This window comes from Drosophila kikkawai, chromosome X (genome assembly GCF_030179895.1).
Source record: "Drosophila kikkawai strain 14028-0561.14 chromosome X, DkikHiC1v2, whole genome shotgun sequence".
NCBI lineage: Eukaryota > Metazoa > Arthropoda > Insecta > Diptera > Drosophilidae > Drosophila > Drosophila kikkawai.
In genome coordinates, this window is record NC_091733.1 from 11731536 (window position 1) to 11754264 (window position 22729).

The window sequence follows — 22729 nt, forward strand, 5'->3', positions numbered from 1 at the left end:
ATATGCACTGTTTTAAAGTCTTTTTTTTGATTCTAAGATCTTCGTTATCGCTATAAAATGCAAAAATGATAAACACCCTTTTTTCAGTTAATGACAGGTAATAGTCGCAAAATCAGCAAAGAATGTACAGATCTTAACTTATTTTTTCTTCTTTTGATAACTGAAAAGCATGACATATGTTTTACAGATATCACCCGCAAAGCTCAGCAGTTTTCTTTATGAAGATCCGCCCTGACTGATGTTCAGAAGTTTTCACTCGGCTACAGCTCTGTCTACAACCCACAATGGTGGCAATCAGATCTCGGGAATGCGTCGCTAGGTAGTGAGGCAAAAACAAAAAGACGCTCATTAGTAACACGATACAATGCGCAAAAAACAATCTTACATTTATCCAGTTTTTATTTCGCTTCTTTACAGATCCTAGCCCCGGCTCAGTGGAGCCTGAGGATGCGACAACTGGCAACGACTGATCTTAAGTCTACGGCATTCTATTACGCAGCAAGAAGTCCCTGACCCGCCACGAATAACGTAAAATTGATTAAATAAAGCACAATGACTATATTGATTTATAAGCCTTGCAGAATAATATAATTTTAGTCAAGGAAGAAAAGGAGACATATATAATCTTGATCAGCATCAATTGGCGAGTCTTTCTAGCCTCAAAGAAATCTATTAAAAAATTACAACTTTGGGTCCTTGAGTGCTGTAGCAGTCAGTTTGGACTCGCAGGATTGCCTCGATGTCGCAGCAGTCAGGCTGATGACGACGTTACCCTGACAACCGACAAAAAGCACAACAAACGAAGGAGTTTCGCTTCTAAAAATCCCCAATTTCCAAATCTTAATGGGATTAGATTTATTAGCGAATGCCTAGCAGGAACAGTATCCCTGTAAAGAAGGCCTTTCATGCCGCCTAACATACATCAAGAATGCCGTACTCTGTGACGCCGCATCGGGCCAATCTGGTGCTCCAAATGCTGCTGCAGGCCAACACCTATGTGTCCATTGTGTGGGCCATGAGCTACCTGATTCACATTCTCATTCGGGTGAGTAGTACAAGATCCTCAAATGTCCCTTCTCCTGTCCAACAAGGAAGCCCTTTTCCAGCTTAAGATGTTGTGGAATTTCGAGGGTCTGTCTCTGCTGGTGGCCTACATTCTGGCCGTGGCCGCCGAGGCCGTGCGCCTGTATGCCGGCTATTCAGTGAACCTGTGCTCGGGCGCCACCTCCATGTGGCTGCTGCTCACAGTAACTCCCTGCATCCTGCTGCCAGCCATGGTCTACCTTCGCCTGTCGTCAGCCGGCCGAAGCCTATGGCTGCGTATCATCACAAATGCAGTGTTTGCCCTGATTGGGCTGGAGGTCATCGTGTCTCTGGTTCACTTTCTGATCTGTAAGCCCGGCCAGAAGAAGCGGGAGCTGCAACTGCAGCTGGAGCGAGAGCAAGAGCAGGAGCTAGAGCAGGAGCAGGAACAACAGCAGGAAGAGGAGCGGCCGGCATCATTGACGGAATCGGGAGCATCGAGCGAGCAGAGGCGACGTGTGCGACGCTCGCCAGAATCCAAGTGAAGGCAAACAGGGTGCTTAGAGTAAGGCTTGTGAGGTTTATTTTTGGACACTGGCATAAATAATAAAGTAGAATAAGCTATTTAAGCTAAGCTATGCTAAGGCGCTGCTGCGTCACACCTTCCGGGCATCGTCCAGATTGTGAGCCTTTAGCAGCGCATCGATGGCATCCAGATGGGCGCGCATTGTTGGCAGATAGCTGGTCATCACCTCGATGTTCTCCGCCTGAGCGGCACCCTGTCCCAGCAACTGGCTCCGCGTGGGAACCCAGCTGTAGATGATCTGTAAGCACATGTCTCTGGTTACCACTATTAATGAGGAAAGAAAGCTGTCGGAAACGCACCTTAATTGTGTTCTGGACAATGAAGCCATGATAGGGCTTCAGGGTGCGTTCGTAGGCATCCTGCAGATGCTGCTTAAGTGCCTCCTTGGCCCCGGCATCGTTGTAAATGTTCTCGAAGAAGGTGCAAATGAGCTGGAGGCCGCGCTTTAGCCAGAGCAGCGCATTGGCCGCAAAGTCGTCCACATTCACATTTAGCACAATGAGATCCTCCAGATACTGGTACTTCAACACATCCGCCCCGTAGGCTTTCGTTAGTTTCTAGTCGATAATCAAAGAGAATAATCTATTGTTGAAATCAACTCTAAGTAATTCGAGATTATAGCAAGATCATATTGTACATGTAGTCTCTACAAATCCTCAAGTTAATCGAATTTGAATTTAAGAAATCAAAACTATATTTCTCAAAGCAATTTTTGTGGAATAAGTACTGAAAGATTTTGATGATGATGTGGAAATTCCACGTTCTAGAGAGCGGTATAGTATATTATTTATTATTATATACAATTGTGGCCGACTCTGATTTGAATACAAATGTAAAATTTTACGATATAATCTCACTATCGCAGGCCAGAAATGTTTCATTTTTTTTTTTTTAGGGTATAAATGAACACAGGGACCATAATTCATAGTTCTTACGTTTATGTTTCCATTCATGTCACTGATCACCGGCGTAAAGAGTTTGCCAAAGCTCTCTGGGATTGGGGAAATGTAACCAAGGGGACATGGAGAATGAAAAATAAATATATTAATAATGTTGAAAACCTTAAAAGTGCCTTGTGTGGGTTATCACCTATGACAGTTACTATCTCCTTGGCGGCGGCAAGGAAGGCCTGTGTCTCCAGCTTATCGCTGGTGCTGGCCGGAAATCCCTTCAGCGCCTTGAACTGAATGCGAGCTGCGGATACCTCGGTGGCAGCCATTATTGGGTGATGTTGTGATGTGATGTTCTGTGCGATCCGTTCAGGCTGCGTTCCAGCTGAAGACTGCTGCCGCCGACAACCTGCGTGCGCGAATCGGGGAAGTGGAGGTGCGGAAATATTGGGTGAATCAAGTCGAGCCACTAGTCTTCAAACGAACATCGATTCCGTGTGTGTTTGTTTATCTTATCTATGCGGCATTGTATTATTCGTTCTATCAGCTCCGTATTTCACTTTTCACTATCGAACCCCGTTCGCTGCCTCGGCGCTGCCGCAGCGCTGTCGTCGCTTCGATAATGGAGAATGAAAAATACAACTGGTTCGCTCTTAAGATGCGCTCAGTGGGGCAAAGAGGTGCGCGGGGGAGGGGGAAAGGCACCTTAACCCCAATAAGCTGCTGATTTAGCTTAGAGAGAGAGAGAGAGAGGGAGAGAGAGCTCAGGCAGGGAGAGCGCTCAGCTGACGATCAAAGCAGCAAGATTGGCAAGTGGCAGAAAAACCTGCTTGCAGACAGTGGCGCACGCAGGATCCCAGCAAAGGGTTGTCCACAATTACTATGTACCCCCCTAGCCTACGTCCCTGTTTTTTTTGGAGCGCTTGTCCCTATGCGTGTGTCTAGGGTTACACTTGTATTTGTGTTGTGTTTCAGGTTGATTTGTAAGTGCGACCCCTTGCAGAGCGCTACGGTGGCTAAAGTTTTACACTCTCTCTATATTCTATACGAAAGTTGTAAATCTATTAATATATAATCTATAACTATTAATATACAATTTTTTAAGATTTTTATAAACTCCCAAAAATAAGAGGCTTAGTCATTAGTGCTTTTAAATAAAATAAAAACCAAAATGACGACTCTCTGGCTAACACTTTATCAAGTAATTTGGAATTTCCATGATTAATGGCCAGCTGATTACGTTCTAGCCACGTTATCAGCTCCCTTTAGAATTCTCATTCAATTTATGGCTTTTTTGTATCTTTATTAATTATTGTTTCCAATGCCATTTTGGCTCCACTGTAAAGTTCACACAGTTTGAGAACAAAAACTAACCGATAAACGTCACCGAAGAGGTGTTTGGTAATAAATGCATGACTCACCAGATTATGGGCAGGTGTAATCAGGTAATTTATGAAGAAGGTAGGCAAATATTTACTCAATTAAGGTAATTGTTAACTGATGGGTTGCCCTTTGAGCAAAGAAGAACGCGAAAACCGAAGGAGAGAGCTTCAAATATCAAAAATTTGGTTTGGAAAAGCCTGTTTTTTTTAACTCTAAAGAATTTTGAAATAATATTTTCAACTTACTCGTTTCCAATGAATTTAGAAGACAGTAACTGCAGGTGTTGCTTTGTGTGATTCAACTTGTAGAGTGTAGTATGAATCCTATTTCAAAATATCAAACAGTAATTGCTTTGTTTTCTCAAAGGTTTCCCAAAGGCCACGAATCGAGAGGGTGACTCATGCCAAGCGAAGTGATTTAATTTCCCTCAAGCACTCGACTCGAATGCGCTTGGTTCTCTGTATTCACTTTAGATAAATCACCACTACAATCCTCACCTGCTCCTCTTTCTCGCCCTCCTTATTGTAAGGAATCACAGGAAAGTCGCTTGGTATCCCCGCTAGTGGTCAGCACAAATACGTAATGCGTGCGCTGCTCTGCCAGGAGATGCCACAGGGATGCTGGCAGCTGGAATCGATTCACGGAGTCCCCTTCAAACTCCTCGTAGTGAGCCACCAAACTGTTGCGGTTGCAGCGCAGTTCGACCAGACGTAGGGGTCGGCTGGACACGATCTCCTTGGTGGGCCAGCTTATCTGAATGTCAGCGGGCTCAATGTACGCCGACGAGGTCTCCTCCAGGTCCAGATTGAGCCAGCGATGGCCGGCCAAGATCACAGCACAGTTTCGTGCGAAATAGAAGCTGTCGTGTCGCCTTTGATTGTGATAATTGTCCAGGAGTTGGTTGCTCGCCTGTAGCTTTAGTTTGGTAAAACGCGGCCGGTTGGCCGGGGGTCCCTCGTTGCCGGCAGCTGCAGCTCCCAATCTTCCTGCAGCACTGGAACCACCACCACCACCACCGCCGCCGCCACCACCAGCAGCAGCTCTCTTTGCCCCGCCGCCCACTGCCTCTACGATTCGTTGCGGCAGATGCTCTGTAGGCTGATCTACGGTCAAGACTCGGTTTAGGTAGTCGAATCCCTGACCCATTACACCCTCGGAGGTGTGCCCGAGATCGAAGCAGTGGCCCAACTCGTGGCACACGGCACCCAAGGTGCTGGCATACACACCGCCGTACGTTCGCCTATAGTTACTCTCGTCCGGCAGCCGGGACACGTCCACCCGCTCTGTGCTGCGTACACAGTCGCCAATCTCCGAGAAGCTGCGCGGCCAGGCGTAAAAGTGGGCACTACCAAACAGCGCAAGTCCGCCGCCGCCGAGCGCTGCGTGTCCGCTTAGATGCCGCCGGATGCTGGCGTAGGAGGAGTCACCACTGGCGGCCACACCGGCCCCGTCGTACCGCGTGCAGCCGACGAAGGCCACAAACTTTAGCCTAATCTGGTGGCCCCACTGAGGGCAGGCGATAATCTCGCCCGCGAAATGCTGCCACAGCTCGTCCTCGCTCTTGGCCAGTGCCTGTTCCTGGGTCAGCTGGCTGCGGAAGGAGCAGCAGCCGCCGTTCAGGGTGAATGTGCGATTGGGAAAGCCAGCAGCCAGCAGTTTGTGTGCGTAGATGCACTGCACCAGACGCAAATTGAGATCGATGAGAGAATGCACCTCTCGCAGCTGTTCCTCGGCCTTATCCTCGTCGCTGCACAGCAGGTACAACGGTTGCACTCTGTAGGAGCTGCTACGGGGCGTGTAGATGAAGCTAATCTGGTGAACGGCGCTGCAGGAGCGCAGTTCCAAGTGGCAGGCAGTCTCCGTTGTTGGATTCCCTTGGGCGGCACGCTCCAAGTCAAACAGCAGCTTAAATTCGCCGCCGGCCGAGAGCTGGGTCAGCTGTTCCAGTGACCTGTCAAGGGTGGCCCTCAATTGGCGCGCCGCCGAGCACTTGGGCAGCAGACGCCCTTTGACTAAAAGCAGGCCGTGCTGCACGCGCTCCGCCTCCAGCGGCTGCTCAACTTCGATGCTGTGCACGCGCTTGCAGCCGGTGGCGCCGCTGCTCATTGCCAATCCTGGCCAGAATCCCACCCAGCTGCGATCGGACGCAGATTGCGGAGATCGAAAGAAAAGCCAAACACGCACAACAAAAGCCGATTTGTTTACAAGCTTTTCAGTGTAACCGCGTCGCCGTATCGCCTTTTCTGAAAATATCGATGGTATCGATAGGAACTCCGAAGTTTTTGCCGGTGCTGGCCACACTGCGCCAATTGTTTTCATAAAGGCGACGTGGAAGTAAACGCGAAAAAAAACCCAGCCCGCTGGCGTAAAAACACACTCCCCACGACACTGGCAGCTGGCGCATGGAGTTCCTGAAGAGTGGCATCAAGACGGTGCTGGGCGGCACGGAGCCGGGCCAGCAGCCAAGTGCCGCCGAGACGGTAGAAAAGCTGGTCGATCGCGTCTACTCCTCCACCCTGCTGGAGGATCGTCGCGACGCATGCCGGGCACTGAAGGCGTTGTCCCGCAAATACCGGATCGAGGTGGGCGCCCAGGGCATGCCGCCGCTGGTCCAAGTCCTGCAGAACGATGGCCAGGACGCGGAGATAATAAGCTATGCCCTGGACACGCTCTGCAATGTGGTAACGAGCGAGGAATTCGACGAGGAGGCCGATAATCCGACGGTGTCTGTCAACGTGGGCGAGCAGTTCACGGAGATGTTCATCAAGACGCCGGAGCACGTAACCCTGGTGATGGGTTACCTCGACGAGTACGATTTCCGTGTGCGCCGGGCCGCCATCCAGCTAATTACATCCCTCATCTCGAACAAGACGCGCGAGCTGCAGGATCTTGTGCTGGTCAGCCCGATGGGGGTGTCCAAGCTGATGGACCTGCTCACCGACAGCCGCGAGGTCATCCGCAACGATGTCCTGCTGCTGCTGATCGAGCTGACCAAGGGCAACTCGAATATCCAGAAGATCGTGGCCTTCGAAAACGCTTTCGACCGCCTATTCGAGATCGTGCGCGAGGAGGGCTGCTCCGACGGCGGCATTGTCGTCGAGGACTGCCTAATCCTGCTGCTGAACCTGCTCAAGAACAACTCCAGCAACCAGCAATTCTTCAAGGAGGGCAGCTACATCCAGCGCTTGGCGCCCATGTTTGAGCTCGCCCAGGACACCGAGGAGCTCGGCTGGTCGCCGCAAAAGGTCTCCAACTTCCACTGTCTGCTGCAGGTGGTCCGGGCCTTGGTCACGCCCAGCAATCAGCAGCTGGTGGTGACCGCCTGCCAGCGCGTCATGCAAAAGTCCCGTCTACTCCACGCCCTCTGCGAGATTCTCATGAGCAGCGGCGTTCCGGCGGACATACTCACGGAAACGATCAATGCCGTGGCCGAGGTGGTCCGCGGCGATCGGGATAACCAGGATGAGCTGGGACGCGTTATGGCGCCAAGCAGTCCGCCCAGGCCCGCCATCGTAGTCCTGCTAATGTCCATGATCAATGAGAAGCAGCTCCTGGCCCTGCGCTGTGCCGTTCTCTATTGCTTCGAGTGCTTCCTTTACCGCAATGCCGACGGCCAGCGGGCGGTGGTGCAGACGCTACTGCCGTCTAGCACCTCGGATGTGAGTGCTCTGTCCACGGGACAGCTCCTTTGCACCGGCCTCTTCTCCACGGATGCCCTGGCCAATTGGTTCTCGGCCGTCGCCCTGATGCACACCCTCGTGGAGAATGTGGCCCTAAAGGAGGAGTTGTTGCGCGTCCTACTGGCCACTCCCGGTGGCCAGCGACCCATTACGCTTTTGGAGCAGTGCTGCAATCTTATGCAGCAGGAACGGTACCGGTTGCAAAGCAAGGTGGGCCTGCTGATGCTGCTCAGCCTTTGGCTGGCCCACTGCCCGGGCGCGGTAAAGGCGCTGCTCGAGACGCAGGGCACCATGGCCTACCTGACCGCCCAGCTGTGCTCCAATGAGCACGACGAACGCGAGTTTCTCGTCCAGGGCATGTGCGCCTTCCTCATGGGCCTGTGCATCCAGTTCAACGACAACTCTCTGCCCGGACAGAAGCGCGAGGACATCAGTCAGCTCATCATCAAGCGCATTGGCCAGGAGAGCTTCTGCAGCAAGCTGGGGGAAGTGTCGCGCCACGAGGCCTACAGCCGGGCCTGCAAGCAGGCACAGATCCGTGCCAAGTCCGCCGGCGAGCTGCTGCTCGACTACGAGTACTGCAAGCTGTACAAGGGACTGGAGGCACTGATTGCCAAGCTGGTCAGCGGCTTCGATGTGGACGGCATCGAGCTGACAGAGCTCACGCTCAGTTCGGAGGCATCTGCCCTGGTCTCCCAGTACAAGGGCATAATCCGGGGCATGGATGCCCAGATCCAGACGCTGCAGCAGTCTTCCAAAGAGCTGGAACAGGAGAATGCCAAGCTGAAGGAGAAACTCAACGAAGAGGAGAACCTCAAGGCTCAGCTCTCGGACCAGAATACGTTGCTTAAAGCCCAGCTGGGTGCCACGGGTCAGGTGAATGTGGTGCAGGGACAAGTGACGGAAACTCCAGCCCCAAGCGAGGAGGAACTGAATGCCGCTCGCTACCAGGCGAATATGTACTTTGCGGAGAACATTCGTCTGACCAAGGAGCTGGAGACGCTGCGCCAACAGCTGGCGGCGGAAAGACAGCGGGCAGATGCAGCGCAGGAATCACTGGCAGCCACGCAAAAGGATCAGGAGGATCTTCTCGAGCTGCTGGCCGATCAGGAGGCCAAGCTTACGCGTTTCGAGGAGACGACAACGACAACTTTGACGGCTGCTCATCCAAATCATATTTCCGGCGAGGCGCCTGCCGTGACTACGGTTCCTTTGGACGAGAGTCCCATACCCAGTGGCACTGCCAGCAGATAAGGACCTTTGCCTGCTGACCATTTTTGGACTGGAACTGCCGCCACGAAAGCCTCGTAACATCTTATATACACATTCTAATTGTTTTTTATTTATATATGTGTAACATTAACTACGTACCGATGAATATACCTATGTCTTAGCTCGAAATCCTAGGGAAATTCATTTATGGCGGGCTTTGCAGGAGACGGAAAGAGAGGGCACACATTCTCATCTCGCTCTAATTGGTTTAAAAACAATTGTTAATATACACCTTTTATCTCTCTAAGAGAACAAGCGAACTTCTTGGTAATTAAGATTATAAAAAAAATGAGATTTATTGTTTATTTTTCGAGTGCGCCAGTTTCGATTCCCAGGTACTTGAATCTCTCGCTTGCCGCTTTGATGAATTGGGAATCATGCCTAAGCCATTCCCGTTCCACACAGTATTCTATCCCGAAAGCACTTTAGGCTTGAGATGGCCACTCATACAGCTGGCTTTCCACTAACACGTGCGCGTACACACACTGAACAAAAATTGAAAACCACACACATTTTGTATACCATTTCTGCACATTTATTAAACATAAATGATTCGAAAACTTATTTTCTCTTTTCGCAGACCATTGTGAATTGGGTCCACGTTCAGTTTCTGCTTAAACGACGACAATTTTGGGTTCCGCATGACGACGGCATCGGCATTTACTTCTTGTCACTAGAGATGGAGCTCTTGGACTCGCGGATGGAGGCTGAGCGACGACGCTTGGCCTCCTCGCGCTTGGCCTTCGACTCCTTCTTGCGCTGCACCAACAGCTTGGCATAGTCGGCGGCAGCCTCCTTGGAGGCCGTCTGGCGCTTCTTCTTCAGGGCAATGCGACGGTGCTTGCGCTGCAGCACAACGGGGGTGATCAGGCGCTGGATCTTGGGGGCCTTGGAGGTGGCCTTCTTGTTGTCCTTAGCGGGCAGGGGGCGACGAACCACAAAGCGACGGACATCATCTTCCTTGCTCAGGTTGTACAGCTTGCGGATCTTGCTGGCACGCTTGGGTCCCAGGCGACGTGGGATGGTGGTGTCGGTGAGACCGGCAATGTCCTGCTCACCCTTCTTGATCACCACGAGAGCCAGCACAGACATGTTGGCATCGACGATGCAGCCACGCACAGACTTCCGCTTACGCTCGCCGGTACGGCGTGGGCGGTAGCAAGAGTGTCCCTTCTTCAGCAGCAGACGCACACGACCTGAAAGGGGGAACATATATTTGTATTAGCCAGGTATTTCAGGTGAGGAAAGCACATGGCCAGCGATGGGAGCAGGTTGACAGTTGTATAGGCCCAAACATTGTTACCAGAGTTTAAAGTTTATTAAAAACAAATACAAATTTTGATGTTTTAACTTTTAAACAAAGAATATCGATCCCTAGGCTGTATTTCAATAAGTACGTTTAATAGCTGTCAGGTGTATTTTGACACAAATCAAGTAAATATCTTTAAAAATCTCATAAAGGTTAGGTTTTAAGTAGCTTCACAAGAATTAACGTCAGATAACACCACAGAATACATATAGAATGATCTCAAATCTGATTAAAGTAAACCAACTAGAATATGATGTTGATATAACTTTCATATACAATGTTTGGCATACAACCACCTAGAGCTCCCGCTCCCGATCCATGGGATCCCTGAAATCATCGGGCAACTTACCGTGGGTCAGCACACCCTGCTTCATGGGGAAGCCCTGCTTGTCGTTGCCACCGGCAATACGCAGCTGATAGCCCTTCCACTCATCTCCAAGGATGTCGGCCTCCACAACCTGGCCCATACGCTTCTCGTAGAACACACGCAGCTTGTGCTCGTCCACAACTTCGAACAACTTCTGGCATCCCGTCGCGGGAAAGGAAACGTTGAGCTGCAAACACACAAAAACACACAGACACAATGTAGAGGGTTGCTTGTTGGTTGTACACAAAAAAAAAAAAATTACGAGCGCCGACAAGTATTATTGTCAGCAATTGCTGTAAGCGCAATCACTGGTTATTTTTCACTTCAAACACAACGTTTCGTCGCGCCAGTGCTTGTGCTTTCGATTTTTCGCAATATTTTATTAAGTTTGCCGGAGTAAACGGGGTATTTTCACAAAAATTTTGCACACCTTCATGATGTCGTCTGTTTTCAGGCAACGCAGAAAAAAAAAGAATCGGCCGAAGTCTGTTTGCGGCTAGGGTAGGGTTGGAAAAGAACGCGAAGAGGAAATAGCGATGGGAGTTTCACTATTGTTGAATACAGAAATATCGATAGTTGTAGTAACGGTTACCAGCTGTAACTGATTTGAATGTTTTAAATATTAAAAAAAATGAGCTGGATATGTGCATAAAAACAATTTGAATTTATGCTATGTAAGTTGTTTGAATTACAAATAAGAATTTACTAAATAAAATTTCTGGTAAATAATTGTTTTTTTTTTTTACGTTTAATTAATATGTGCTAGGTATATTTACAACTAAATTCAATATAAAAAACCAGTTGGTTTATTTCTCAGTACAACAAGCATTAGGAGAAGACTAATACAGATAAACAGAACCTGGCTAATAATAAGAATTGTTATATTTGCATATTCAATAAAAACTTTAAAAATGATTAGTTGCTTCATTATTTGATTTAAATACACTCTTAATAACCTGAATAATCCGCACGTTAGTCGTTTATTTTATTGTATTAAATGACATATATTTTATTTAAATATTTATCTGACAATAAATTAATTTACTAAAGTCGCTGAAGTCACAGTTTGTGCTATCGCTAAGTCAACGATCTCTAGGAATGCCAACTTATCGAAACATCAGCCCTGTCTCGGCGTTGCCAGACATGTGTTAAAAGTGTTTTGTTTTTCAATTGCCCGACCAGCTGGCAACACATCTGCAACATCGCAACACGTGCAACGATTGAAACTAATGAATATAGTTTAAAACTGAAAATTAACCACTGATACTCGATAAAATCGGCGCAGAATGGGCAAGCCGAAGAAGGCCAATGTGGCCACGATCAAGACCGTGAACCTGGAGAAGCAGATCACCGAGGGCAAGGTGGCCAAGGCGAAGACCAAGGATAAGGTCAAGCTGCGGGCTGAGGAGTCACCGGTAAGAGCCAAGTATTAAATTAGCGTTTCCTCTTAAAGCCAAGTCTTGTCGCCTTGCAGAATCTCGATGCCAGGAGCAGCCAGAACATTCTGGCCGCGGCCAAGCGGCAGCAGTTGGAGCTGGACGAGGAGAACTTTCCCAGTTTGGTGACCGTCAAGAAAGTCAACTTTAATTTGGGTAAGTGCATCAACTTAACATATTTACCTAATACATATAAAAAAAAAACAGAAAGCAAGAAAATCTATGATTTTCTTATGTTATTCCACAAAAAAACTTATATTTTCTTGAGATTTACTTTAAAAATCGTATTTAACTTACTCATTTCCTTGCAGGCGATGGCATGGCCAAGGAGGAGGATGAGGAGGTCACCGAAACGGACTTCATGGCCGACCTGGACATGGATGCTGAGGACATGGCCGCCTTTGAGCGTTTCCAGCAGCCGGCAAAGGAGGGCAAGCGCACGTTGCATCTCTCCCAGATGATCATGCAGAAGATCCAGGAGAAGGAGGCCGACATACACACGAAGATCTCCGACGAGGGGTCGCTTAAGATCGAGGAGATTGATCCCAAGGTGAAGGAGATGTACGAGGGCGTTCGTAATGTGCTAAAGCGCTATCGCAGCGGCAAGATACCGAAGGCCTTCAAGATCATACCGAAGCTGCGCAACTGGGAGCAGATCCTATTCATTACCGAGCCGCACAACTGGAGCGCCGCCGCCATGTTCCAGGGCACGCGAATCTTCTGCTCGGTGCTGTCGCAAGCGATGGCCCAGCGGTTTTACAACCTGGTGCTGCTGCCGCGCATTCGCGACGATCTCTGCGAGTACAAGAAGCTCAACATGCATCTGTACAATGCCCTGAAGCGGGCTCTCTTCAAGCCGGCTGCCTTCATGAAGGGCATCATCCTGCCGCTGCTAGAGGCCGGCGATTGTACGCTGCGCGAGGCCATTATCTTTGGCAGCGTGGTGGCGCGCAGCTCTATACCCGTGCTGCATTCGTCCGCCTGCCTGCTGAAGATCTGCGAGATGAACTATTCGGGTGCCAACTCGATCTTTATCCGTTACTTCCTGGACAAGCGCTATGCCCTGCCGTATCGCGTTGTCGACGCGGCCGTCTTTCACTTCCTCAGGTGGGTTTCTTTGTAGAGTTCTCTTAATTATCCATGTGACTAACTTGACTTGTGCTCGCATACAGATTCGAAAACGACAAGCGGGAGCTGCCGGTGCTATGGCACCAGAGTCTGCTCACCTTTGCCCAGCGCTACAAGAACGACATATCCTCCGAACAGAGGGATGCCCTCCTCCAGCTCCTAAAGTGGGTATACTCAAGATTACGTTTTTATATTTGACTTGACTTTGATCTTTCGGCTGATTGATTGCAGGAAGAAGTCCCACTTCAAGATTACCGCCGATGTGAGGAGAGAGCTGCAGGCGGCCAGCTGCCGCGATGTGGAGATGATGGAGACGGATAATGGACTGGCCGGGCAGCCGGCCAAGATGTACACAGATGCTGACGTGGAGTACAATGGCTAACTGCGTGGGGATTAATTAAGAAATGATTTTGTTTTAATATTTAATGATACAAATTATATGTAAATAAACCAGAGACCGTAAATAATGATTATAAATATTTTCTTCTCGGAAATTTGGCAATATGGCGACTTGCAAAAAATTTTGAAAAATACTTTATACTTTACTTAATACTTCAGGAAAAATTCTCGAAACACGGTCCAAAAAAACGGGCCAACCCCCGTAAATGAAAAGCACATTTTGATGTGTTAAATGTTTTAATAGAAAAAACAAATTTGTGTGTGTGTGTGTTTCTTTTTTATACAATTTTGCATTTATCTGTAGTTTTTTGGTTTTTTCTTTTGTTTGACAATGACGGTTTCGTTTTGGGGGCCGTCGTATTTGGAACGCCCACGTTATACATTATGTATTTATGCATTATGTTTTGCTTTCATAATCTCAATTTTAAATATATAATTTAATTATGTTAAATATAATTCTGTAACCAAAATCTTTCTAAAAGTTTTCGTTTCGTCACTTTCTTTAGTCTCTAAGTATTGTTTCGTTATCTCACTCCAACATTTGTTTTGTTTTGTTTTGTTTCTCCCTTTCTTCAAGGGTTCTTGCTTTCATCGTGTGTTTTTAAGGGCATACTCCAAGGATCAGGTTTAGGGATCAAGGATCAATTTGAATAATTTACAATAACTACACTGGACCATTGAAATTAGTGTTTATGCTATACGCTTCGATTTCCTAATACATTTGTAAAGAGAGTGTACCCGATCGATGTGTTGAAAAGCAATATGAAAATAGTTGGAAAGCCGTCGGTAGTGCTAACATGGTTAATATGGCGGATAGAGGGTAGGATAGGTAAATATAGTTTGAAGCAAAAGCCAAGGTGAATTGATATACATATATATATATATAATCGTATTGTGATAAGTCCTCACCGCACGCCCACAAAGGAGAGAAAGGAAAATGGAACATACATATGCATATATATTATTTTATCATTTAATTGAATTCTTCATAGTGCTTTTGGTTTTGGTTTTCGGTTCTCTGGGGCCGCCTCTCAATCAAAACAATCAAGTAGTAAGTACCATTGGTCCGAGTTGTGTTGGAATTTTGGAGGAGGCAACGCAACCGTTCGATTCCAAAAAGATACAAATACAAATATACAATTACATTCTGTCTGTCTTCGTCGTCGTATGCCTCAAAAATGGTCATTGGTTCCGCAACCGAATTAACAACAATCAAACGATATGTATCCATTTTAAATGGCACAGTTTTAGTTTTTCTTTTTTTGGTTTCTTTTTATGTTAACGTTAAACATTTTTCTAAGGTCTCTTCTACACATCATCGTCCTCATTTCCTCTACATTTTTGTCCTACGTTTTCCATTTTTTTTTTTTTGGGACTCAACTCAACTCAAACGAAAACTTAAAGTTTTGATCAAGCTCCGAATTAATGAATTCATTTTAATAGTAATTTAACAACCTCTTTTGATTACCGATAACTAATTACCGATTGCCACCGATTAACGGCAGGAAATAAAAAAATTGACACGATGAAACTAGGGTTTTTTTTTTACTGACAAGTGTTGATTACACTGCATTTGACTTGGAATTACATTTGATTGATAAACCAACTATAATTTCAAACTTTTATAGTTTAGTTCTGGTAAATATTAAAAAAATGACTACTTTATCGATAAATTTCGATGTCTGACAGGGTCTTAACTCATTTTGGAAGATAATATTTATAAAGAAAATGAAGACTTATTGTTTTGATATTATTGGTAATTTTCTAACTAGAAACAATTAAAGAAATAATTATTTTTGGTTATGATTCCAAGTCAATTGCCGAAGGATCGCAAACTTATCGAATGTCCTTGTTCGTTGGCTAGCGTTATTATTATTACATTTAGAATGATCCCAACTGATATGCTGTTTGATTTCAAGAAGCTACAACCATTTTTTAACAAGGCCTTGGATCGGAGGTGTACATACAAGTGGGGGGGAAAGAGGCTTTGGGAGTGTGAACCTGGGGATGTGACGACCTTCGGAAGGGCGTTAAAGCAAGAAACGAGATCCGGATCTTACGAATATATATGTGGTGGTGTAACAAAGGGCCAAAAATGGATACGTTAGATGTAAGCTTGTATGTATACAAGATCAATTAGTGTGTATGTGTTTGTGTGTGTGTTGCCAACAAAAACACGGCCTTGGTAATACGATTCGATTCGATTATGGTAATAATAAGATTATGTCTAGCGCTAAAAACTGCAAAATCAAGAGCTCTCATCTATATATTTCGCGTACGCCCTTACTAGTACAAGTTCTCCTTCACTTGTATCTTCTCGATTCCCGATACTCGGTTTATAAATACACTTGACTTATGCTTAGTATTTTCGGTTTATGCTATGTATCGTATGTTAAACAACCCATGATTAGAGTAAAAGTCGAAAATGCAATCCTGGACAAGATTTTTTTGGTGTATGCATTTCCATCGCCCGCCTCTTCCTCTTCCTCTCTCTCTCTATCTGCACGGCAACGATCTTGGGATCTACGATCCCCGGATCCCGCCGCACCGTCATCATCGCCACAATCCACCACCAGGCGATTCCAATCCCAATACCAATTCCAGTCCTGTTCCGGACAAGCACACGTACACTAGAAATAACACAACCATTGTGGTGGAGGAGGCGCCAACCTTGTTGCGGCTACCATTGGCATGCTGCATGGCAGCGGGCTCCTCACCTGCAGGAGAAGGCAATTCAATTACGTTTGGAAATTCTGTGGGAGCTCCACGACCACTTACCGTTTAGCACATGGACCACGACCGTCTCCGTGATCTCGTTGCCCAGCATGCAGGTGTAGTTGCCGGTGTCCTGGCGATTGGCATTGGCGATATACAAGCGACTCAGCGCTCGTCCTGGCAGCATGTCCGTCTTGACACTGGAAAGTGCAGGATTATGAAGAAGATATTAACGAAAAAGATTCTGGCTAGGATCTGGAATTAGATTCACCTGATTCCACCCCTGCTGGTATCGTAGTTAAGCAGACGCAGCCCGTGCCGCCAGGTGATGTAGGAGGAGGGATGCGGAATCTTGGAAATGACGCACTGCAGCTCAATGGTGCTGCCAGCCTTGTAGTACTTCTCCGGCGTGGCCGAGCCCCGCTCGTCGAGGATCTCCACGTGAGGAACTGCATAGAAAATGATGTTTAGAAATCGGAAAAGATAAAAGGATCTGCAACACAACTCACCAATTATCGTTAGGTAGACGAGCAGGACGAGCGGCGGATGCGATGACACCTGACACTCGTAGGGACCCTCATCGCGCTCATTGGCAAACTGAATGAGCAGCTTCCAGTCGTTGGGCTCCTCGAACTCCAGAGAGTAGCGTGAATCCCCACTGTAAGTGTGCTGGCCAAAGGTGATCAGTGTTAGATCCTCGCCGCGTCGACGCATCCACGACACCGTCTTGCCTTGGAGATCGTTAACTCGACAATGCAAATACACGCTGGATGACAGCTGGGTGCTGATGTTCAGCGTGGTGTATGGGTCCGCAAAGAAGGGGAACGGCTCGTGTGTGGTCGTCTCGGTGACCTCCAGCTCCTCATCCTCGGGCGTGTCGGTGAACGGCGATGAGAACTCCTGCCAGAAGTTCTTGGGGAACGTGTCGAAGGGGTCGCCAGCTCGCGGTCTTTTCACTGTATTTTAAAATCAAATTAAATAATTTTTTAAATATTTTATTTTAAGATTTAAAAGGTGAAAAATAAAACTATGAAATAACTATATGAAATGATCATGTTATTATAGAGTAAAAGTAAGATTTAAAATCATAATTATCATCTTTCTATAAATAAATTTCAAAAATCATAATAAATAAATAAGTAATTAAAACTGATATATTTGCCATAAAAAAGAAATATAATGAAATAATTTTAAAGTAAACTCACATGTGGTCGACGTGGAGCCCGATCCGATGTGATGGAGCGAGGAGTATATAATTGCCAGTATCCAAAACAGCCGCGATCTCATCACTGCAACGGAGTATGAGCGTATCCCGGGATGTTGGGTGGCAGGATATGCACCCGTAATCTGTTCTATATCGATCCAACTGCATCAGCAGCGTCCCACTGCATGGCCAGCGGAATCGGATGTGGACTTTGGGGGGATAGCTGATGGCTGATTGCTAATGAAGGCTATAAACTTCACTGCTTATCGATTGCGCTGCGGCAACTGGAGAGGATATTGGGCATACTGCTGGACACACGACACACAGAAGGTAAGCTGCCCGGGACTCACATTTCCATTTTCCCAGATGTTTTCTTTTCGATTTGTCCGCTTTACAGCTTCAGCTTTCCTTTTCTATTTATTTTCTTTCTTTTTTTTTTTCTTTTTGAGGAGAGAAAGGCGAGAAGGAAAGCACTTTTATTAACCAGCTCGTGTTGCGTGTGTATTTATCTTTTTGCAACTGCTGCTGCTGCTGCGGCTGCTGCTGGCCCTGGCTGCCCCATTGGATGGCCAATAAGCGCGAATGTAGGTCAGGGCATACACTGCGCATGGCCAGCATCCCTATCCCTGTTATCCTGGCCATTCTCCAAGCTCCGCCATGAAGCCCAAAATAAACAGCAAACAAACTTACCTCTTATGCGTTGAGAAACCCGCAATCCTTCCCTAATCCAGGGACTCTTCTTTTAATAATTAAAGTTATTGCCATTAGCAACTTGAAGGTGGATGTAGTGCGGCGGGGTGACCTGTTAAAACGGCCGTATAAGTTGCCTTTGCCGGGTCGTAGACGTTGTTGTTCCCTCACCCACAACTGCTGCGCTACTGACTGCGCTCCGGGAAAGCCCAGCATCAGCATCTCTCTCGGCAAATTCAAAAATCCGAAGATATTCCACCCACTAATCTATGTAGGTGTCCGCCGTTACTTTTTGAATAGCCTTCAAGCAATTCCTACAAATGAAAATAAAGAAGCGCAATTACTATTAATTAATGCAATTACAGTTAATTACTGCAAATACATTTAATTTTTATCTAAAAAAAGCTTACTCACTTGTGTGGAATTTCAAAAACCGATACTTATCGTTGGTTATCGATAAAGGACTGAGGGTCCTCGAACATTTCGCCTCTATTGCCATCCCGCTTTAACGGTAAATCACCGTTAATTAAGCTAGTTCAAAATAGCAGGAATGTTTTTTAAACGATTTAATTGTTCGGACAACTAAATAGCTGAATTAAATGGTCTATCGCACTTATTCATGCTTCCTGCGCATGTGCAGTTGAAGTAATTCGGTGGTTGTGTATTGGTGAGAGCATAAAACTGGCAACACTGCCTACGGAACTTACGCTCACCCTACAGGGAAAATATGTGCTGTCTAATTTAATGTTTATGTACTCTTTATTACTTACAAACATATGTAAACGGCGCCTTAAAACTGCTGATTAACGTTATAATACTTTGAATAAAGCCTTCATTGTGGTTTCTCTTCTTATTCTCTTCTTTTTTTTTTAATGTGGCACAGTGGCAACATAACGGTTCTTGGTGTTTACTTTTAGCAGGCAGCGTGGATATGTGTGTGTGTCGCCCTTATCGCCCGTGTCGGGAGGCGGTGGTGGAAAAATCGGGAGCGGAATGACATAAGTGGCGTGTATACACACACACACACAAACCGAAAGTACACCCAGCAGACGCACTCTCGCACAGACGCGCACTCGGATACGCGAAAGAACCGTTCATTTTGATTCGCCGTCGCGCCGTTGACAATTGACATTCAATCGCTTTTTCCATTTGCTTTTTATTTTCTGCCCTCCTGCTTTAAGTTTCTCCTTTGGCCCGGCGTCAAAATGCTTTTTGAATATTAAACAGCGGCAGCAAGCGACGAACTGCAAAAATTCGAGAAGCAGCTAACAAAAATCAAAAATCACTGTCGATTTGAAGGGAGTGTGTGGAAATTACTACCACAAGCACCCAAAACAATAAGCAGAAGCGCGACAACGCCGGCAGAGGCAGAGACGGCGATTGTGCGACAAAGGCAGAAACCCGGAGGAGAATCAGAAACTAATCAGCCGGCACAGGCAATAGGCTACAAATCCATATAGTGCCAGCAATCGGAACAATTCGAAATGGAGGAGAACAACTCCCGTACGCTGTGCCTGCTCGGCGGCTTGGCCATCGGCATAGTGGGCTTCCAGGTGTTCCGCAAGGTCCTGCCCTGGATTTATGCGAATGTGGTGGGACCCAAAGTGTTTGGATCCTCAGTGAATCTAGCCAAGATGGGCGAGTGGGCGGGTGAGTACTTGGTGGTGTTTCCAAGGGTGCAAAGGTGGCAGAAGGTATTGATTCGGTACCAAAAACAAAAGTTTACTCAATCCCATGCAATGGGATGTGCCTAGCTTTGTGGCTAATAATAAAGCCGAAATAAATAAAAGAATATAAATATTCGGTGATAACCTCAATTAAGAGTAATTCCTGTGAAATTGTCGGTTCTAAGACACCAAAAGATACCAAATTATACCATATATGTATGTGCTTTCCTTTTAACTAAATACCATTATTAATATAAACGAGAATTTAATAATTAACTGTATTTTATAAAGTTTTACTCCATTTCTAATAGAAGGGAAAAAATCACCTGAATTGGTAACATTTTATACTTCCCGTTTGCGATAAGAAACCTGCCCACGCCCCTTTAGCGCAATGATAACCCCCTGGCACAACCCCTGGCTACCTTTGTATATTAATTTGTATGTATATACTTTCAGTTGTCACCGGATCCACCGATGGAATTGGCAAGGCCTACGCCAAGGAGGTACGTACGCTGACCTGACCCACAATTTTTGGCCAAAGTCCGGCGGATTAATGACATGTCAGGGAAAACGGGCAAACAAAAAATTAATGAGTAATTACCGAATTGAGCGGCGGACGCCTAGCGTCGCCCACAATGACTTGGACATTGGGCTCTCGTCGATGCATTAGCCAAGTGAATCTGCACTTTGAAATCGATCTCCAGTCGCAAGTCGCTGTCACAAAAATTCCCTAATAGTGTTTGCTTGACTGCAAGTTGCTACATTTGCAGCCTTCACACTTTCTGAATTTTTTTTTTGTTGTTGTTGTATTATTTGCCCTTACAAAGTGCAGTCGCCGCAGTTTAGGTTTTTTTTTTTTTTTTTTGATACGGGCACTTCCCGGTTTTGTATTTTGTATCACCCACTTGAAGCAATCGAAGGGAACACGTGTTGTCCAAGTGGATAAACGAACCTATAGCTGGAGTATAGAGGCAGGGCCCCGCCTGAAGCCGCCTTAGCGCATTAGCATTCACCTCGCGTTGGACACACGGAAAGTGGTTCAATGTCCACGCGGAATTATGTGCCCTCTCTCCCATAATAGCTTCTGTTTCTCAATTTGTAGTTAGAAGCCATTGAGACTGAAATATTTGAAATATTAACTATGGATTCGCTTTTAAAGTAAGCTTTTCCCTGTATTTCCAGACATTTCCCCCTCGAAGAGAACTTAATTATATATGTGATTTGCACTTTATTACTTGAGAGCTTATTACCCCCAACTTTTAGCGATGTTTGGTTTTTAGTTGTTTTGTAATTAGTCAACTATTCGGTAACCTTTATTTAATTTTAGTATTCAGAGTTTTTTGTAGCCTGAAGAAAGCTAGACACTGCCCCTAAGCCAAATTTATGCTAGATTTTCAATTATTCAATTTCACATTTAGGTTTATATTATTTTTGTTCAGCAAAAAGTCGATAAATATAATCAGGAATATCTTTATCTTGGGAATTTCCTTATTCCCATTTAATAATTTCTAATTTTTTCAAAAATATCAACTTGAATCTATTTCTTCTTCGATAAATTCATAGAAATTTCCCAATTTCTATTTCATAATTTATAAACTATTTTAAAACATCGAATTAAATCTATTTCATCTTCGATAAATATCACCAGATACAGCTTTATCTTGGGAATTTCCTTATTCCCATTTCATAATTAAAAATGATTCAGAAATATCAAATTAATTGATGTGTCCTTTTCAGCTGGCTCGCCGGGGCCTGAAACTGGTGCTGATCAGTAGATCACTGGATAAGCTGAATGCGGTGGCCAAGGAAATAAGTAAGTCCACCACTACCACCAACCCCTAGCCGAGTTAATGACTGTAACTAATATTGGCTGTCTCGTTGCGCGGCATACTTTCAGGCGACAAATATGGCGTGGAGGTGCGTGTGATCGACGTGGACTTCACCGGCGGTGCCGATATCTACGACAAGATCCGCGATAAGACCAACAGCCTGGATATCGGTGTGCTGGTCAACAATGTGGGCATCAGCTACAGCCATCCCGAGTACTTCCTCGATTGCTACAAAGCCGATCCGCAGTTCTTGCGCAACATTGTCTCGGCCAATATTCATTCGGTTACGCACATGACCGCCCTTTTCCTCCCCGCCATGGTCGCCAAGGGTCGCGGCGTGATCATCAACCTCTCCTCCACCGCTGGCGTCATTCCCAATCCCCTGCTGAGCGTGTACAGTTCCACAAAGGTGAGAAAAGTCCGTCATATATATGTAGTTCCTTTCCTAAGCCCCGTTCGTTGTTGTTTCAGGCCTTTGTGAACAAGTTCAGCGACGATCTGCAAACGGAGTACAAGAATCAGGGCATACTCATACAGAGCGTGCAGCCGGGCTTTGTGGCCACCAATATGTCAAAGATCCGCAAGGCCACCATCTTTGCCCCCTCACCGGAGACGTATGTGCGCTCCGCCCTGTCCACTTTGGGTATTGCCGGCCAGACGGCTGGCTACCTGCCCCATGCCCTTCTTCAGCTGGTGATTCACTTTACGGAGGCGGTGTTCGGAGAGCAGTTTGCCCGGAATGTGGTGCTCAAGAATATACTGGGCACCCGGAAGCGGGCACTGCGTCGCCTGACCAAGGAACAGTAGGAGAGCGCCGGTGCTGCCTTTTGGAGTATTCCCCGTCGGAGAAGGAGGCATTTATTTGGAGTCGGAGATTGGGGCTGGGCATGTGGGAGAGGGAATCCGGCTAGTAGTCATAGCTAAGCAAGTGTCACCTCACGAACAAACAGAACAAAAGAAGGCTTAAGTACCAAAAACAACAACAGTAATTCTAGTTAGTTTCTTTGTCAATGAATTAACATTCGAAATTCGCAATTTGCCACAGCACACAGCCATGTCATGTGTCGGAAAGAATAATAAAGTGTGCAACTAATTAGATAAATAAATACATCTATAGTTTCTGTTTAATAAACAAGTGTGGTCTTTATTGA

General features: G+C 46.3%; 8 protein-coding genes across 9 annotated transcripts; 4 read left to right on the forward strand and 4 right to left on the reverse strand.

The window, feature by feature from the left end:
• The first annotated feature begins 420 nt into the window (after nt 1-420).
• LOC108083441 (transmembrane protein 17) lies at nt 421-1783 on the forward strand. Its single transcript, XM_017179197.3, has 2 exons — nt 421-1045; nt 1107-1783. Exons 1-2 carry the CDS (start codon nt 929-931, stop codon nt 1566-1568), a joined length of 579 nt encoding a protein of 192 aa, XP_017034686.1. The 5' UTR covers nt 421-928; the 3' UTR covers nt 1569-1783.
• On the reverse strand, nt 1584-2834 carry LOC108083440 (glycolipid transfer protein). Its single transcript, XM_017179196.3, has 4 exons — nt 2699-2834; nt 2545-2600; nt 1909-2166; nt 1584-1847 (listed from the first exon to the last, which is right to left on the reverse strand). Exons 1-4 carry the CDS (start codon nt 2826-2828, stop codon nt 1680-1682), a joined length of 612 nt encoding a protein of 203 aa, XP_017034685.1. The 5' UTR covers nt 2829-2834; the 3' UTR covers nt 1584-1679.
• LOC108083436 (uncharacterized) lies at nt 2031-6093 on the reverse strand. Its single transcript, XM_017179191.3, has 4 exons — nt 4380-6093; nt 4128-4205; nt 3921-4047; nt 2031-2166 (listed from the first exon to the last, which is right to left on the reverse strand). Exon 1 carries the CDS (start codon nt 5986-5988, stop codon nt 4402-4404), a length of 1587 nt encoding a protein of 528 aa, XP_017034680.2. The 5' UTR covers nt 5989-6093; the 3' UTR covers nt 2031-2166; nt 3921-4047; nt 4128-4205; nt 4380-4401.
• An 84-nt stretch (nt 6094-6177) lies between these two features.
• Nucleotides 6178-8963, forward strand: p115 (General vesicular transport factor p115). The gene has a single exon (XM_017179189.2). It carries the CDS (start codon nt 6285-6287, stop codon nt 8814-8816), a length of 2532 nt encoding a protein of 843 aa, XP_017034678.1. The 5' UTR covers nt 6178-6284; the 3' UTR covers nt 8817-8963.
• A 383-nt stretch (nt 8964-9346) lies between these two features.
• On the reverse strand, nt 9347-11091 carry RpS6 (ribosomal protein S6). The gene is made up of 3 exons (XM_017179195.3): nt 10941-11091; nt 10493-10697; nt 9347-10030 (listed from the first exon to the last, which is right to left on the reverse strand). The coding sequence occupies exons 1-3, from the start codon at nt 10944-10946 to the stop codon at nt 9495-9497; spliced, it is 747 nt and encodes a 248-aa protein (XP_017034684.1). The 5' UTR covers nt 10947-11091; the 3' UTR covers nt 9347-9494.
• Nucleotides 11092-11675: 584 nt separating this feature from the next.
• Nucleotides 11676-13551, forward strand: bys (Bystin). The gene is made up of 5 exons (XM_017179192.3): nt 11676-11925; nt 11985-12102; nt 12258-13053; nt 13119-13238; nt 13306-13551. Exons 1-5 carry the CDS (start codon nt 11797-11799, stop codon nt 13454-13456), a joined length of 1314 nt encoding a protein of 437 aa, XP_017034681.1. The 5' UTR covers nt 11676-11796; the 3' UTR covers nt 13457-13551.
• Nucleotides 13552-14432: 881 nt separating this feature from the next.
• Nucleotides 14433-18973, reverse strand: dpr14 (defective proboscis extension response 14). Of its 2 annotated transcripts, XM_070288650.1 has the most exons (8): nt 18497-18973; nt 18254-18396; nt 18083-18194; nt 17394-17832; nt 16698-17144; nt 16460-16637; nt 16252-16388; nt 14433-16190 (listed from the first exon to the last, which is right to left on the reverse strand). In XM_070288650.1, the coding sequence occupies exons 4-8, from the start codon at nt 17473-17475 to the stop codon at nt 16027-16029; spliced, it is 1008 nt and encodes a 335-aa protein (XP_070144751.1). In that variant the 5' UTR covers nt 17476-17832; nt 18083-18194; nt 18254-18396; nt 18497-18973; the 3' UTR covers nt 14433-16026. The 2 variants fall into 2 exon arrangements, with proteins under 2 accessions (XP_070144751.1, XP_017034961.1); XM_017179472.3 differs by having other exon boundaries at nt 18083-18396; nt 18853-18973.
• Nucleotides 18974-19192: 219 nt separating this feature from the next.
• On the forward strand, nt 19193-22713 carry spidey (hydroxysteroid 17-beta dehydrogenase 12 spidey). Its single transcript, XM_017179425.3, has 5 exons — nt 19193-19732; nt 20206-20252; nt 21487-21562; nt 21647-21987; nt 22050-22713. Exons 1-5 carry the CDS (start codon nt 19567-19569, stop codon nt 22383-22385), a joined length of 966 nt encoding a protein of 321 aa, XP_017034914.1. The 5' UTR covers nt 19193-19566; the 3' UTR covers nt 22386-22713.
• Nucleotides 22714-22729: the final 16 nt, after the last annotated feature.

What these genes read in the sequence shown, in the direction of transcription:
- LOC108083441 (XM_017179197.3), top strand. Translation starts at nt 929, where the DNA reads ATGCCGTACTCTGTGACGCCGCATCGGGCCAATCTGGTGCTCCAAATG. An exon ending in TGATTCACATTCTCATTCGG is followed by an intron (nt 1,046 to 1,106) that starts GTGAGTAGTACA and finishes GCCCTTTTCCAG; the next exon opens with CTTAAGATGTTGTGGAATTT.
- LOC108083440 (XM_017179196.3), bottom strand. Translation starts at nt 2,828, where the DNA reads ATGGCTGCCACCGAGGTATCCGCAGCTCGCATTCAGTTCAAGGCGCTG. An exon ending in ACATGAATGGAAACATAAAC is followed by an intron (nt 2,167 to 2,544) that starts GTAAGAACTATG and finishes ATTATCGACTAG; the next exon opens with AAACTAACGAAAGCCTACGG. An exon ending in TTGTCCAGAACACAATTAAG is followed by an intron (nt 1,848 to 1,908) that starts GTGCGTTTCCGA and finishes ATGTGCTTACAG; the next exon opens with ATCATCTACAGCTGGGTTCC.
- LOC108083436 (XM_017179191.3), bottom strand. Translation starts at nt 5,988, where the DNA reads ATGAGCAGCGGCGCCACCGGCTGCAAGCGCGTGCACAGCATCGAAGTT.
- p115 (XM_017179189.2), top strand. Translation starts at nt 6,285, where the DNA reads ATGGAGTTCCTGAAGAGTGGCATCAAGACGGTGCTGGGCGGCACGGAG.
- RpS6 (XM_017179195.3), bottom strand. An exon ending in GCAGGGTGTGCTGACCCACG is followed by an intron (nt 10,031 to 10,492) that starts GTAAGTTGCCCG and finishes TCCCCCTTTCAG; the next exon opens with GTCGTGTGCGTCTGCTGCTG.
- bys (XM_017179192.3), top strand. Translation starts at nt 11,797, where the DNA reads ATGGGCAAGCCGAAGAAGGCCAATGTGGCCACGATCAAGACCGTGAAC. An exon ending in TGCGGGCTGAGGAGTCACCG is followed by an intron (nt 11,926 to 11,984) that starts GTAAGAGCCAAG and finishes GTCGCCTTGCAG; the next exon opens with AATCTCGATGCCAGGAGCAG. An exon ending in GAAAGTCAACTTTAATTTGG is followed by an intron (nt 12,103 to 12,257) that starts GTAAGTGCATCA and finishes ATTTCCTTGCAG; the next exon opens with GCGATGGCATGGCCAAGGAG.
- dpr14 (XM_017179472.3), bottom strand. Translation starts at nt 17,475, where the DNA reads ATGAGATCGCGGCTGTTTTGGATACTGGCAATTATATACTCCTCGCTC. An exon ending in ACCAGCAGGGGTGGAATCAG is followed by an intron (nt 16,389 to 16,459) that starts GTGAATCTAATT and finishes TGCACTTTCCAG; the next exon opens with TGTCAAGACGGACATGCTGC. An exon ending in CGTGGTCCATGTGCTAAACG is followed by an intron (nt 16,191 to 16,251) that starts GTAAGTGGTCGT and finishes CTTCTCCTGCAG; the next exon opens with GTGAGGAGCCCGCTGCCATG.
- spidey (XM_017179425.3), top strand. Translation starts at nt 19,567, where the DNA reads ATGGAGGAGAACAACTCCCGTACGCTGTGCCTGCTCGGCGGCTTGGCC. An exon ending in CAAGATGGGCGAGTGGGCGG is followed by an intron (nt 19,733 to 20,205) that starts GTGAGTACTTGG and finishes ATATACTTTCAG; the next exon opens with TTGTCACCGGATCCACCGAT. An exon ending in GCGTGTACAGTTCCACAAAG is followed by an intron (nt 21,988 to 22,049) that starts GTGAGAAAAGTC and finishes TTGTTGTTTCAG; the next exon opens with GCCTTTGTGAACAAGTTCAG.